Below are 14,226 nucleotides of genomic sequence, written 5' to 3' on the forward strand. Positions count from 1 at the left end.
GCCAGCGGGTTCGGCAAAGATCAGTCAGCTTCCGTGCCTTCGCCTCATCAGTAGTCAATGCAGCTATCCCTTCACTTAGCTTCTGCTGCCATTTTTGAAGAGAGGAGTTGAAGACGAAGCTCACGTCGCGCAGAGTCGTCCACATGGCAGCAACAGAATTAATCTTTGATACAGCCATGATGCACAGGTTGAGGGCATGCAAGCAGCAATGCAGGTAGAGAGCCTTGGGATGATCAGCAGTAATACGAGCGGCCAACCTCAGATATCATCTGCCATGTTTCCGGCTCCCACCGTAGCCTTGGCACCTCAGCTTGGTCATGTCAAGACCCCGGTTTAGCAGCTGGGTCTTGATTTCGTCGACGAGAGCCTCACTGTTGGTGCCATTGCTGCAAGCTACGAAGGAGAGAACTGCCTCCTTGACCTGGAAAGTCTTGTCCGGGTAGCGTAGAACAACTGCCATTTGCTCTGTGTTGCTTGCATCAGTGGCTTCATCCGCAAGCACTTCGTCAAGAGTCTGTTTCCGGATATCATCCCCACAGCATTCCACAAGCTGGTTCTGAGTTCTCCGTGTTGTGTACTTGATTGACCTGCCACCACCTGGCTTCTTGTGGAACGACGTGGACACAGAGGCATCACCTGTGCCAGCACGAAAGTCCAGAAGAGCCAGGGAATAGGCGCTGTGCACACAAGGCATTACGTCATGTTTTGGGCCTTGAAAAACCGCGGGAAAGCGTTTTGGGTGGCAGAGACCTGGCGCATGGCGTTGGCATTTATCCACGAGGTGAAATATGAAAGTAGGAAGCGGTATTTTGGTTTTTCCCCTGGTCTTTTCTTTCTTGTTGGCTGTTGCCTATGGACGCTCTGGACCATGTCTGCCCAATCGTCAGCTGAGGACCGCCTGAAGAAGTCCAGTTCGTTATGGGAATCGCCTTTGCGCAAGAAAAACTCTTCGTCATGGAAAGTGGGGGAAATGAGGCTGACCATGAGGCCTCTGAGCCAGGTCTTCGTTAGGACAATCCAGCCGCAACTTCATGAACGTAAGGAGCAGGCTGTTTTCATCGTCCAAGGCCCTCACACACTGACGTTGCCGTTCACCTATGCAGTGGGCACAGTACATTGAACCGAGACATGTATGACATGGCCCACGAAAAGAAGTTTGATTTTCCAGGAGGATGGAGACTCACAGCACTGAGTATGGAAATTATGGTACCGACACAAGTAGGTTCCGTACTACTGAAGTCATTCCACCCAACAACATTGCAAAGCACAGTATTTACATCATCAAAATCTAGCACAGAGCAGATAACATCCTCACCTGTTCTTGCTCCATTCCATAAGGTCATCCCCTTGCAGTGGGGCTCCAGGAAAGCCACCAATGCCTGAAATTGCTCATAGCTGGGGATACCAGTATAGAACTTGGTGAGGCTGTCACTGTTGCAAATCCTGGCGACAGAAAACTCTGGTGCTGGTACTGTGGCAGTTTCCTCCAACTTGACTCGCAGTGCCTCATTCTCCTGTGTCAACTTCTGCACCTCCATCCGCAACCGTGTGCTCTCCTCCAAACATTCCTGGATCTGAGTTCGCACTTCACTGATCTGCTCATCAACGCTGGGCAGGGATGGTGATGGCTGCTCCTCACAAGTGCTTTCACATGTTTCAGGCTTCGCTGCTGACGATTGGGGCGTTTTGTCCTGATGTGTCTTCAGGGCCACGCGTTCTTTTGGCGTTTTCCTCGTCTTCTCTGCTGCTGACCACGCGAACAGCGTTGGGATAGGATGCTCCTTGGAGCGCTTTCCGCCAACAAAATGAGCGCCGCAGACCCTTGTCGAGCTGCCCACAACCACACTCGATGTCCGCATGTTGTGGAGCCACTTTTTGAGTGTAGGCTTCTTTCCCAGAGGAAGACGGTGAAAAGAAAGCTTTGTTCCATCTTTCCCCTTGCCACCCCGATTGGAGCAGCCAAAGACGCAGCAAGACTTCGTCATCGTGTCTAAACGACTACAACCACTTCCTCCACAGTCGACAGATAACCTGAACCTAACAAAACCAAAATGTAAGTTTGTTCTTTCTTCAAACAACGAAGCCCAAAAGGTTTTGCCACCCAATTTGAGCTTCCCGCGCGATGACGTAAACCAATGATGTCACTTGCCCTTGTGTGCACAACGCTTATTACCAGGATTCCCAGCTACTTGTTCATCTCGACCCGGATTGTACTGTTCAGTTCGGGGGGGGGGGGGGGCACGCAGAGGAATATTCTGCTTGCCTCAGACAATCACCGTTTCCAAAATCCCACGGAGTTTCTGCATATTCTTTTCAGACTGGGTGGAATTAACATCCACAAGCTGCTGGACGATGTCGTTGCTACGCACTTGTGATTTAATTGACTGAACTTCGCCAAGGCGTTTTATGGATGTTTTATTCAGCATGACGGTTGCAAGCAGTCTTGAATCGTGTTAAATTCTCCAGAGGACTGCAGTAAAGCTGCCCAAGCTTCGAATCGTCTGGAGCAAATATCACACAGGGCAAGCAGAAGCCACCGTTGCACACCGGTGAATAGACTACCCATGGAAATTCCTCCAACCAGGATCGTTGAAAGCAGCGCTGTTTTCCATCCGTCTGGACACGCACTGGAAATATGAAGTCCTTCGGTGGCGTACAGTGATTGTCGATCACGGGAATCGTATCCGTGTCCGGCAAGTTTTGGGGCACCGGATCCCAGTGTGGAAGTCCACTAGCAGAATACCTCTTCCAACACACTCCAATATCGGTGTGAAGTAAGTCTTCCTTGATCCAGCAGCTTCCAACAACGGTCGCTCTACAGCTTCGCCGACGATTTCTTCCTCTGCGCTGCCTGTCGCAGACTCTGCTTGCAAGTCAGGTGCGTCCGCTCTCTCTTCTATCGTTTGACCTTAGCCACTGGCTGCATGCTTTGCCGGCTGCTCAAAATGGCTCTGAATAGAGCGCTGGCCCTCTGGATGTGGACGCTTTATTTTTCTTTTCCACCGAGCGAAAGCATCGTCAAAATCACAACCAACCTTTTCAAAACACACTGCGAAGGAAATGACTCCGAGACGGAGGAATCGATGTAACTAAAATTCAATTGGCTGTCTTGACATGCTACGAGGTGCAGAAATAAATAAATGAATAAAATAAATAACTACCATGACTGACTGCAGGACTTACCAGTGCAGTGACTGTGGACGGAGCACTGCATGGGATGTCTGCATGGCTCACCAAAACCGCACACTGCCTGATCCGGGACCAGATGGCGTAGGCTGTGTGACGAAAACGCTGCTCGTGCACCGAGACTGGCAAGACCCACGCTCCGAGACAGTAGAGCCGGGTACGCCGAGCATGGCATGGATCATTGGATGGACCAGCTCATACTCGATCATGCACTCTTTGTTTGCTGCACCCAGTTCAGTGCGCTGTGTCACAAAGGTGCCCCAGCACCACAGTTGTACACCTAGGTGTGATGTAGCAGGCTGGGAACATGACAGTAGTCTGCACGGTTAGAGGCGATTTACACGACGGCAGGATTCATCCCGTGCGTGATGCTGCCATGGAGATTCAGTCACATGTACGCATATTTTTGGCGCAGACGTATCCCGCGAGCTATCCCGGTGCCATGAGGGGGCTGGTGGGGGGGGGGGGGGGGTGGGGGGGGGGGGGGTGGAAATGCATCCCGTAGCGTTCCGTGGACTGTTTTGTATTGTCATGCATCCTGCCATGTGAATCGATTTTCGTTTTTCCTGGGTCATGGCAAGCTCACGGGACCACGTGCTTCACTTCCCAGCGGGATGCACTGCCGTCGTGTAAATCGCCTCTAACTATGTTACGAAATGCATGCAGTGCGTTCTGACCACAGCTACAGACTAGTACAGTGCGAGTATTGGCGCAGTGTGTCCAGGCCGACTGCATGCATGCACTGCGCGTGCTGGGCCTGGATCAAAACAAATTCTCCGTACCCATATCGAATTTTTTAACTGGTTCCCGGGCATCCCGGGAACCGCCCTATGTACACCCTGGTATGGATGTGTCTGTCTGACTGTGTGTCTGTATGTCTGTCTGCCTGTTGGTCAGTGTGTATGTGTGAGTGGTGTGTGTTTGCGTGCACGCATGTATGTGTGTATGAATGTATATGTGCGTATGTGCATGTGTGTGTATGTGCATGTGTGCGTATGTGCATGTGTGCGTATGTGCATGTGTGTGTATGTATGCAGCGTTGTCCTGGTATTTGCACAACGACTCTATTGCGGACGTGGCCCAACGCTCCGGCGTCTATGAGTCGCTGCTTGACCTTCTCTGTAAGTCAATAGTACGGTTCTGGCCAGAGAAATCCAACCTCATGAATAAAGTAGTGCCGCGTTCGAGTGCACAGAACAGTGTTTGTAGTGCCAACACTGCGTAACGCCCGGCGCTATTTTATTCATGAGGTTGGATTTCTCTCGCCAGTACCCTAAAAGTAGTGATAGCAGCAGCAGCAGCAGCAGCAGTAACAACAGTAGGAGCAACAGCAGCAACAACAACAACAGCAACAACAGCAGCAGTAGCAGTGTGTCCGCTACTAGATTGCAGTGCGACTTGGCAGCCCGCTCGTCTGCACGAGTCATGTACGGAACCGCCACGACCACCGCAGTGCCACTCCGCTGCGTGTGCTGTGATGTAATTCAGGCGTGTGATGATGTCACTGTGACAGATGCGTCCACACTCCACTGCTGCGCACTCCGGGTATAACGTAGACTTAGCACACCGCCGTTCTAATCGTACATGACTAGTATCTGGTAGGGCAGGTCGGGAGCTCACCAACTACGAGTGCGACATGCATGTGTACCTATTCAAACGAGAAAGAGATGAGTTGGAAGTGATAAGATTGCTTCTTGCTGCTTCTGCTGTGCGTGCGTGCGCGCGCGCGCGTGTGTGGTGTGTGTGTCTAGTTTTGGCTCCACAATCCAGTGTGTCGTTGCTATTATAGCTTTCATGGCTGAGGTTGTTGGTATGTCTGTTGGCTCTGGTTTCCCAGTACTCAGTAGCCGAGGCTGGCTGGTAAAGTAACTCCAATTTCACTTCAAACTACCAGTGCATCTAGTGTCTGCTTCTATCAAAGCAGCGTGCTGTCTATACTGGTTACCCTAGCAAGTGTAGGGTGTGCATAGGTAACTGTCTTGGCCGTTCTATGCTGATGTACTCCGTGTGGTGTAGACCAGTTCTGCATTGGAGGTCGATTCACATGGCTTCGCAGGTTGTGTGGATTGGGCAGTTATCTGGCGCTAGTCTTGATCTGTCTCATTCAGATCTTGTCCGCTATCGTTGCTATAAGAGACAATCTGTGGGTGCACGTCCAGTGCATTTGTAGAGTTGAGTGGTTCTCTTGCGACGGGCGTATACATGGTGTGTGTGTGTGTGTGTGTGTGTGTGTGTGTGTGTGTGTGTGTGTGTGTGTGTTCAGGCAGTATGCTGGACGACTGGAACTACCTCTGGCTGTTGGATGAGTCTGTACCGGACGAAGATGGTGATAAACGTGACTCTATCGTTGCTCTGCTTCAGCAGCTGCACACTCAAGCCAAGGTCCTCCTTTCGGTATGCATGGGCACCGGGTATCATGACCCAGAAGGGCAGGGCACAAAGGGGGGGGGGGAGAGGCAGGGCACATCCCATCACCTGAGTGACCTGTATGGGTATCATGACTCAAAAGGGCAGGGCAGAGGGGGGGGGGGCAGGGCACATCCCATCACCTGAGTGACCTGTATGGGTATCATGACTCAGAAGGGCAGGGCAGATGGGGGGGGGGGCAGGGCACATCCCCTCACCAGAGTGACCTGTACTCTCACCAGGGACACATGCTTCCAAAAGAGTGTGCAACATTCGTGTGCAGTACAGTGCATGGCGGACAAAATATCAAGCAGACATGCGGCTATTTTTATGAAGCAATGTGTACAGCACGCATGCTTTCAAGACGTGCCAGTGGACATTCTGCAATCCGAACGTATACCTATGTTCGTGTGCATGCGTATGACACTGCTTCAAGTCGCCCCGTTTGGGGACATGTGACCAATTGTGGCAGTGGGCGAAGGAAGGAAGGAAAGGTATGTGTGTTTGTGTGTGTGTGTGTGTGTGTATGTGTGTGCATGTGCTTGGATTTTTAGGTGGGGAGTCGTGACTCTCAGCTTCCCAAAAGCAACGTTGGAACGAAGGTCAGACCACCCGCGCACTCACGAGAGGGAAAGAAAGGCAAGGGGCCTGGCGAAGCGTCCGGCTTTGACGGTTCCGACAAGAACGAGCTCACAGAAAACCTGCGTATGGCCAACAAGGTCACTGAAGTCTATACGAAGGTTAGCAAGCTGTCTTCACTGCACTGTTGTCGGTATGTGTATCCTCTACTTGTAGTATCATGCAGCGGTAGTCGGTACTCCAGACTACAGACTACCGTAGTTGCCCAATTTGAAGTCGCACTCGTGTATAAAGCTGTGTTCACAACTGGCGCATGTACACGTGAAACCACGCGTTTGTGCGTATTTTTGCTGGCTTTTGGGGCGCCATGCGTACGGAAACGCGCCGAAATGGAAATTCCAGCATGTTGGAATTTTCAGCGCGTATCAGGTGCGTACAAACGTACATGCCAGTCACTTTGACGCGGGGTCAAAAAATTAGTACTCGAAGGTGTCGCACGGGCTAAATACGACTCGGATCGCTGTTTTTTTGTGAAAGGCTGAGCGCGCGTTTGGGCACGCATGAACTGCAAGCGTACCGCGTCCACGCGCCAGTTGTGAACACAGCTTAAGTCTCACTCCCTTTTCAGGTGTGAGTCATGTTATTTCAATGTGGTCTCGTTGGTAGGATGTCACACTCAATTTGAAGTCGCACTTGTTTATAAGTCTCAATCCCTTTTCAGGTGTTGGTCATGTTATTTCAATGTAGGGTCGTAGGTAGGATGTCACACTCAATTTGAAGCCGCACTGCCTTCTTTTCCTCGAAATTAAGTGAGAAGGTGTACGGTTTATGCATTGTTATGTCATTCTTCGAGGTGTTTTTATGCGGTGCCATCACAACATTAGAGGATAATAATATCACCGCAGAGCAGAGATTGAGCTTCGCTGAATGTAGTTCTGTAGCTTTCATGGACTCCCTTTTTGTATGTAGTGCTCCTTTGTGCATAGTGCTGACTCTGCGATTGGTACTTGACATTAAAAACCCGATAGGGGGAAGACCTTACTGCCTCAGCACTAGCATGCACTGTAGTGCACATACTACCTTACTGCCTCCGCACTAGTATGCACTGTATGTAGTGCACATACTCACTGTAAAATGGACCTGCAGTGCTCACGGCTGCAAGGCCAGCACCCCGTGGCCAATTGACTTCTCAACGGATTTCAATGTCCACAACAGTACGTGTACATGTACCCCCCCACACACACACGCACACATGCACACACACTTGTGCACACACACACACTGTTCTGGCACAGATCCAGCAGACGCTGGAGACGGCCAAGGCGACGCGGCTCAGGCAATCGGCTCTGCTGCGCAGGACCGAGGTGATCAATCTGACGTGTGACGACGAGGGACACGCCGGCGATGGCTGCTGGCCCAGCGCCAAGCGGCGCAAGCCACCGTTTGGCCAGACCACCGAGCAAGCTGACGCCACCAGCCAGCTGGAGGCGGTTGCAACGCCGACGCAACTTCTTGAACGTTTGAAGAAAGAAGCGGCACGAAAGCGAGAGCAAGAGTACGTGGACACACTGTCCAAGCTACGCTTCGCTTCTACCGACATCTTCACGGACAGGTATGCTGCTGCTGCTGCTGCTGCTGCTGCTGGGCTTGATAGGCAAGCAGCGCGGTCGCTACTGGTGATTTCATTTTGACCGTGTTTAACCCAGAAGTCCTTCTGAAGTCAGCTCTCATTATCCAGATGGTGCAGGCAGATGTTCTGATTATCTGAACTAATATCTCTAGAAGCGTCTGTGTACGAAAAGCAAACGGCCAAGCGACGCAGTAGAACATCCTGTCTGTACATATAAATGACTTGTTGTGTGTTCCATCATGGATTCTTTGCTAAATCCTCATTGGACAGTTGCCCTGTCTGTGCATGCCGTTAGCCCTGCAGTTGTTGTTGTGAGATGTACGTAATGGAGATTCAAATCCGTTCAGTGCGTAGAACATCTGTGTGTGTGTGTGTGTGTGTGTGTGTGTGTGTGCGTGTGTGTGCGTGTGTGTGTGTGTGTGTCTCTCTCTCTCTCTCTCTCTCTCTCTCTCTCTCTCTCTCTCTCTCTCTCTCTCTCTCTCTCTCTCTCGCTCTCGCTCTCTCTCTTTCTCTCTCTCTCTCTCTCTCTCTCTCTCTCTCTCTCTCTCTCTCTCTCTCTCTCTCTCTCCCTCCCTCTCTTTTCCTCTCACGCAGCCATGTATTCTACAAGGAAGCCCGCCAGCTGGCCCAAAAGACTGTGGTACCGGAGCGTATGATGCGTATTTGCAAGGAAGTTGCTGCCCTCTCCACTTCGTTGCCTCTATCGTACAAGTATGTTAAGCTTGACTTTGTTTTGCGTGCTTTTCATGGCTTTACAGCTAGATGAAGGGAAACCTGTGTAAGACGACCGCTCGAGAGACCTTCGAAATGTGGTTTCTTCTACCATATGGTCTCCTTATCCGGAGTCATTTGACTGGAAATATAATCTCTTGTCCCTGGTTGTAGTGGTCTTCGGGGGACAGATTTGGTTGCCTAATGCGAGTGGTCGCCTTGACAGGTTTTACTGTACTCCGAAAGGGGATTTGTCTGTTTTAAAGCGTTGTGCACGCCACTAACACTGGCATCCCTCTTGTCCTCTTACTGCTACTGCTGTGGACATTGTAATCCGATGAGAAACCAAGCGGCCACGGGGCGCTGGCCTTGCAGTCGTGAGCACCGCCGGTCCGTTTTTGCAGTGCATGTGTGAACTGTACGCGCTAAGGCTGTAAGGACGCAGGCCCTGGGCATTCCACCAGATTTCAATCGTGAGCACCGCTGGGCCATTTTTGCAGTGCATGCGTGAACTGTACGCGCTAAGGCTGTAAGGACGCAGGCCCTGGGCATTCCACCAGATTTCAATCGTGAGCACCGCTGGTCCATTTTTGCAGTGCATGCGTGAACTGTACGCGCTAAGGCTGTAAGGACGCAGGCCCTGGGCATTCCACCGGATTTCAATCGTGAGCACCGCTGGTCCATTTTTGCAGTGCATGCGTGAACTGTACGCACTAAGGCTGTAAGGACGCAGGCCCTGGGCATTCCACCAGATTTCAATGTCCAGAATGGTAGTCCTGCACAGTGTTTTCTACCTGCGGAAAGTAGCTACAGTAAAAACCTGTAACTAAAGACCACCGTGACTAGGGACCAGCCTGGTACTACAGATCACTTCGCCAGGCACGGACAGTCTCACATTCATACGGTTGTGCGGTGCAAACCTCTAACTAGTGACCACCTGCCACTAAAGACCGCTTTCTCTGGGCCCAAGGGGTTGTCGTTAGTCACAGGTTTTACTGTACTTGACCTGTCCATTGTGCTTGGGCATGTAGTTCTGTTCATCTTCGGTCGTCGTAGCCGACGAAGGCCAATCTGATGAACATGTTGTCACCCGTCACCCTGGCCTGTAGTGTGTGTACCAGTGTGCATAGCCGTGTGTGTTTGAAGCTCTAGAGCTGCATAGCACACACACACTGCTTGCAGTATCACTGTACATTACCAGTACAAGTACTTGTAAGAGTGCACAGTGTTTCTGGATTATAAGCCGCACTGGAGCATAAGCCGCACTGGAGTATAATCCGCACCCAGATTGTTTGTCACGAAATACAGAATTCATCACCGTTAATTTGATCATCAGAGTAAAGACGCACCGACTATTTTGAGGTGATTTACTGGTGTTTTTAAAAAGTGTGGCTTATACTCCAGAAAATGCCGTATATACATGTAATCCCCAGCAGTATGCAACTTGGCGTGTGTTTGGCGTGGGCTCCACCGACCGCAAAAAGTCTCTGCTGTTTGAGACCTTACAACCCTGTAAGGAAGGTGCAGTTGTCCGAAAGGCACGCTGTGTGTTGTGTGGATGACCCGTGCATCCTACGTACGCTTACAGTGTTTGTTATGCGTGTGTATGTGTATGCGTATGTGTGTGTGTACGTTTGTGTGTGTGTACGTGTGTGTGTGTATGATTGTGTACATGTGTACGTGTGTCTGTGTGTACGTGTGTCTGTGTGTATGTGTGTATGTTTACGTGCGCCTGTGTCTGTCTGTGTGCGCGCTTGTGCACAGCTCGTCAGTGTTCCTACGCATGGACGATGATCGTAACGATGTGATGAAAGCACTCGTCATCGGGCCTGAAGATACACCCTATGCTAATGGTGAGGGAGTATGACACTGGATGGCTGGTTTCTTGCAGATACGTTGGGTCATAGAAGAAGGCAGCAACTGTCAGAAGGAATCCAGTACTCCGAAGAACCTCTTGCTGTTGTGGGCAGTGTGTGTTTGCGGCCAGCTGCAGCGCGCAACGGTGGTGTGCTCAGTTTGCGGAGAATTAACATGGATCTGTTGTGGGATAAATCTCACGTTCCTGACCTGACATGCATTGTTATTGGACTGTGCACTCAATTCTGGATGATCTTGTCTTCTGCTGCATGCTGCAGGGCTGTTTGAGTTTGACATTTTCTTGCCGGCGACTTACCCCAACTCACCACCCTGTTTCCGCCTGGTCACGACGAACCATGGCAAAGTGAGGTTCAATCCTAATCTCTACGCGTGTGGAAAGGTGAGATGCAGCCTTGCGTGTTCGGATGGGACTCGATTGATATGCCGAACGCCGTACAGGGAAACAGGGACTTTCATGGAAGTTTTCGTCTCTCTCTCTCTCACTTTATATATCTCTCACACATGTGTGTGTGTGTTTTTGTGTGTCCATGATTGACTACTTCACCTTGTCACCTGATGATGGGCGTGTAGGTATGTTTATCCCTGCTTGGCACCTGGCAGGGCCCATCATGGGACCCCAAGAAGAGCACTCTACTTCAGGTAAGCTGATTACTATGCATCTAATTTATGAAAGCTTTCTTGTCTCTTGCAATCCCGATTTGAAAGTTAGTTGTCTGTTGAGTGTTGTGCATACTGCACTGAAAGCCTCACATCAAAGATGTGCAACTGCAGTGGAGCCTGTCCTGAGTACACCTGGGAATTAAGGACACCTGGGAATTACTTAGCGACCAAATGTTGAAGTTCCCTTGAGCAGTCGCCTTAGACAGGTTTTATTGTACATGTACTTTTAAAGTAAAGAATCAACTCACCACTAGTATTGCTTTTCTACCTCTTTCAACAGGTACTGATATCGATTCAGGCAATGATCTTGGTGCCGGATCCATTCTTCAACGAACCGGGTTTTGAGAACACGCGTCTCTCACCGCATGGCAAGTGGTCCAGCGAGAACTACAATGCCAGAATCCGGTAGGCACTGCCGCCCATTTTCATGTGTGTGTGTGTGGGGGGGGGGGGGGGGTGCGTCTGGTACATGCAGTGCTGCCAAATCATTTTCGCCCAAAAGCGGACACCCGTCAGTCGTCACCGCCAAGGCTGGCCACATGGTGCGAATTTTTCTCCTTGGCAAATTTTTTCCAGAGAATTCAAAATATCGCCCAAAATAGTAAATACCATGAATAATCGCTCCGTTGCCATGGTAACCGATATGGCACCCCCGAAGTTGTCATGAATTTTGTACTGCATGAGTGTGGTCACACACGTACAGTGTACATTGTACATGCCACCCAGGCATGTTACTCATTCCACTACCGTATTTTTCGGAGCCTAGTGCGCACCTTTGTATAACGCGCACCCCCAATCTTCATTGGGGGTGCGCACTTCAATCTTCATTGAAGTACATGCATTTCGTATTCGGAGCATAGTGCGAACCTGCGATTTAATAGCACATCTAAAGTGCGCACTATACTCTGGAAAATACGGTAGGTGTTACTTCTCAAGTATTAGTTTGCACTTCCACAGCCGGCCAAGCGCTAGCCTATTTACTTTGTACATGTACAGTGATGTGTGCCTTCAGTTGCACTGAAAAGTGAAAGTACAGGACTTCTGCATAGGAAAGTACTGATTCCTGACAATTTTGGCTGCTTTTCGGACGTTTCCTTTTCGGACCGGTTTTCGGAAGAGCCTTCAAAAGTCGGACACTCGACATGGTTAGCATGGTTCGACGGTCGGCCTGTGCCGTTTTTTGTGTGTGTAGACATGGCATTTTACAGTTCACGCGCTAGATCCAACGGTACTCGTACCCAACACCCCAAATACCCCCCCCCCCCCCCACCGTCGGTTTGGTACCGTTTTGACGATAGAAAGCTCTGTTTAGCGGGAGAACGAAACGGTAAGATTCGAACTAGGGTTGCGTCACAAGTCGATCGTTGCTTCAGGAGTCAGGACTCAGAAGCCGAACTGCTAACCGTCTCTCGAAAACACATCAAAACAGTAGACTTGCCCTCTACAGGCCGACCGTCGAAAATAGCGTCAACGGTAAAATGCTAACTATTTCGACTGTCCAAAAAATCAGACGGTTTGGCAGCACTGTACATGGTGTGTGTGTGGGGGGGGGGGGTGCGTGTGGTACATGGTGTGTGTGTGTGGGGGGGGGGGGGGGGTGCATGTGTGTGATCAGCTTGTTTCTATTCAGGATTGCATACCGTATGTTCCCGTTTTCTCACTGTATCCTTCTCTCAGAGAAGCAACTGTTCGCTTTGGCATGTCACACCAGCTGTCAGCAACCAAGTCCATTTTCGCCCCGGTCATCCGCCAGCACTTCAAACTGAAGGGTGACGTCATTTCAAAGCAGTTAGAAGATTGGACGCAACGTGCGACAGTGCCACGTGAGTGCATGATGAGTGTTTGCCTGTTTTGTGTTTTTCTCAGCACTCTGTCGTATCATGAATATAATATGTAAGCTTAGCTGGCTTTACTGAAATGTTGCATGGATCTGAACAAGGCACAACAATAGCTAGCATTTGAGTATAGTATCGTAAAGTACCGTTGATCCGCCCCCCCCCCCCCCACGTCATGTCGCTTCCCAGCTGGTTTTTCGGCAGGGGGCGGGAATTAGATCAAGGCTGTCCAGTGCAGTACGATGTACAACAACTTGGAGGATCAGACTCGATGTGCTAAATTGTGCACATTTTCATCCTGGATTGGCACATATTGTGTACAGCAGTGCAAGCGTCGGTTTAATTAACATCGTATTTCGTTGTATACACCAAAATCGCTTCACAGGTAGAGAATCGACAGGGGGCGGAAATAGAGAGGGGGCGGATCAACAGTACTTTACGGTATGTGTGTGTGTGTGTGTGTGTGTGTGTGTGTGTGTGTGTGTGTGCGTGCATGTGTGGTGTTTGTGTGTGTGTGTGTGTGTGTGTGTGTGTGTGTGTGTGTGTGTGTGTGTGTGTGTGTGTGTGTGTGTGTGTGTGTGGTATTTTGTGTGTGTGGGGGGGGGTGTTTGTGTGTGGGTGTGTGTGTGTGTATGTGTGTTTGCGTGTGTGGTGTTTTTGTGTGTTGTGTTTGTCTGTGTGTGTGTTTGTGTTTGTGTGTGTGTGTGTGTGTGCGTGCGTGCGTGTGTGTGTGTGTGTGTTCTGGTGTGTGTGTTCTGGTGTGTGTGTTCTGGTGTGTGTGTTCTGGTGTGTGTGTTCTGGTGTGTGTGTGTTCTGGTGTGTGTGTTCTGGTGTTTGTGTTCTGGTGTGTGTGTGTGTGTGTGTGTGTGTTCTGGTGTGGTTTGTCTGTACTACAGCGAGACCCTCTAACACGATAGTGTTTGAAGGTGGCGTGGGCACCAGCGAGGCATCAATGAAGGCCGCCGTGCGGACATTTAACGATCACCTCTCCTTGCTAAAGCCAATAGAGCTGTGATACAGTGCCACGTGAGTGCATGATGAGTGTTTGCCTGTTTGTGTTTCTCTCAGCACTCTGCCGTATCATGAATATACACATGTAGGCTTAGCTCTTTACTGAAATGCTGCATGGCTCTGAACAAGGCACAACAATACCTAGCATTTGGGTATAGTATGTCAGGGGCGTAGGCGGGGGGGGGGGGGGGGGGGGGGTGGTGCTTTGGATGCCAAAGCACCCCCCCCCCAAAAAAAAATTTGATCTTTGTTCAACAAAGACCGTTGACATTGCAGTTGGCTTGTATATAACTTGTTATACCATTGGGCGTTGTAGTTGTCTCGGTCCGC

The 14,226-nt window shown here is 50.4% G+C and overlaps 1 protein-coding gene across 1 annotated transcript in view; it reads left to right on the forward strand.

Annotated features, from left to right (window-relative positions):
• LOC135818051 (uncharacterized) overlaps window positions 1–14,226 on the forward strand; it is a gene marked incomplete at its 5' end in the record, with an annotated part of 41,460 nt that overhangs the window by 24,742 nt on the left and 2,492 nt on the right. Inside the window, 11 exon segments of the mRNA XM_065331372.1 lie at window positions 4,224–4,307; window positions 5,450–5,580; window positions 6,147–6,332; window positions 7,467–7,783; window positions 8,396–8,512; window positions 10,277–10,365; window positions 10,648–10,769; window positions 10,961–11,029; window positions 11,331–11,455; window positions 12,728–12,873; window positions 13,782–13,911. Coding sequence (XP_065187444.1) covers window positions 4,224–4,307; window positions 5,450–5,580; window positions 6,147–6,332; window positions 7,467–7,783; window positions 8,396–8,512; window positions 10,277–10,365; window positions 10,648–10,769; window positions 10,961–11,029; window positions 11,331–11,455; window positions 12,728–12,873; window positions 13,782–13,900 — 1,505 coding nt within the window. The 3' untranslated portion in view covers window positions 13,901–13,911.

This window comes from Sycon ciliatum, chromosome 5 (genome assembly GCF_964019385.1).
Source record: "Sycon ciliatum chromosome 5, ocSycCili1.1, whole genome shotgun sequence".
In the NCBI taxonomy this organism is placed as follows: domain Eukaryota; kingdom Metazoa; phylum Porifera; class Calcarea; order Leucosolenida; family Sycettidae; genus Sycon; species Sycon ciliatum.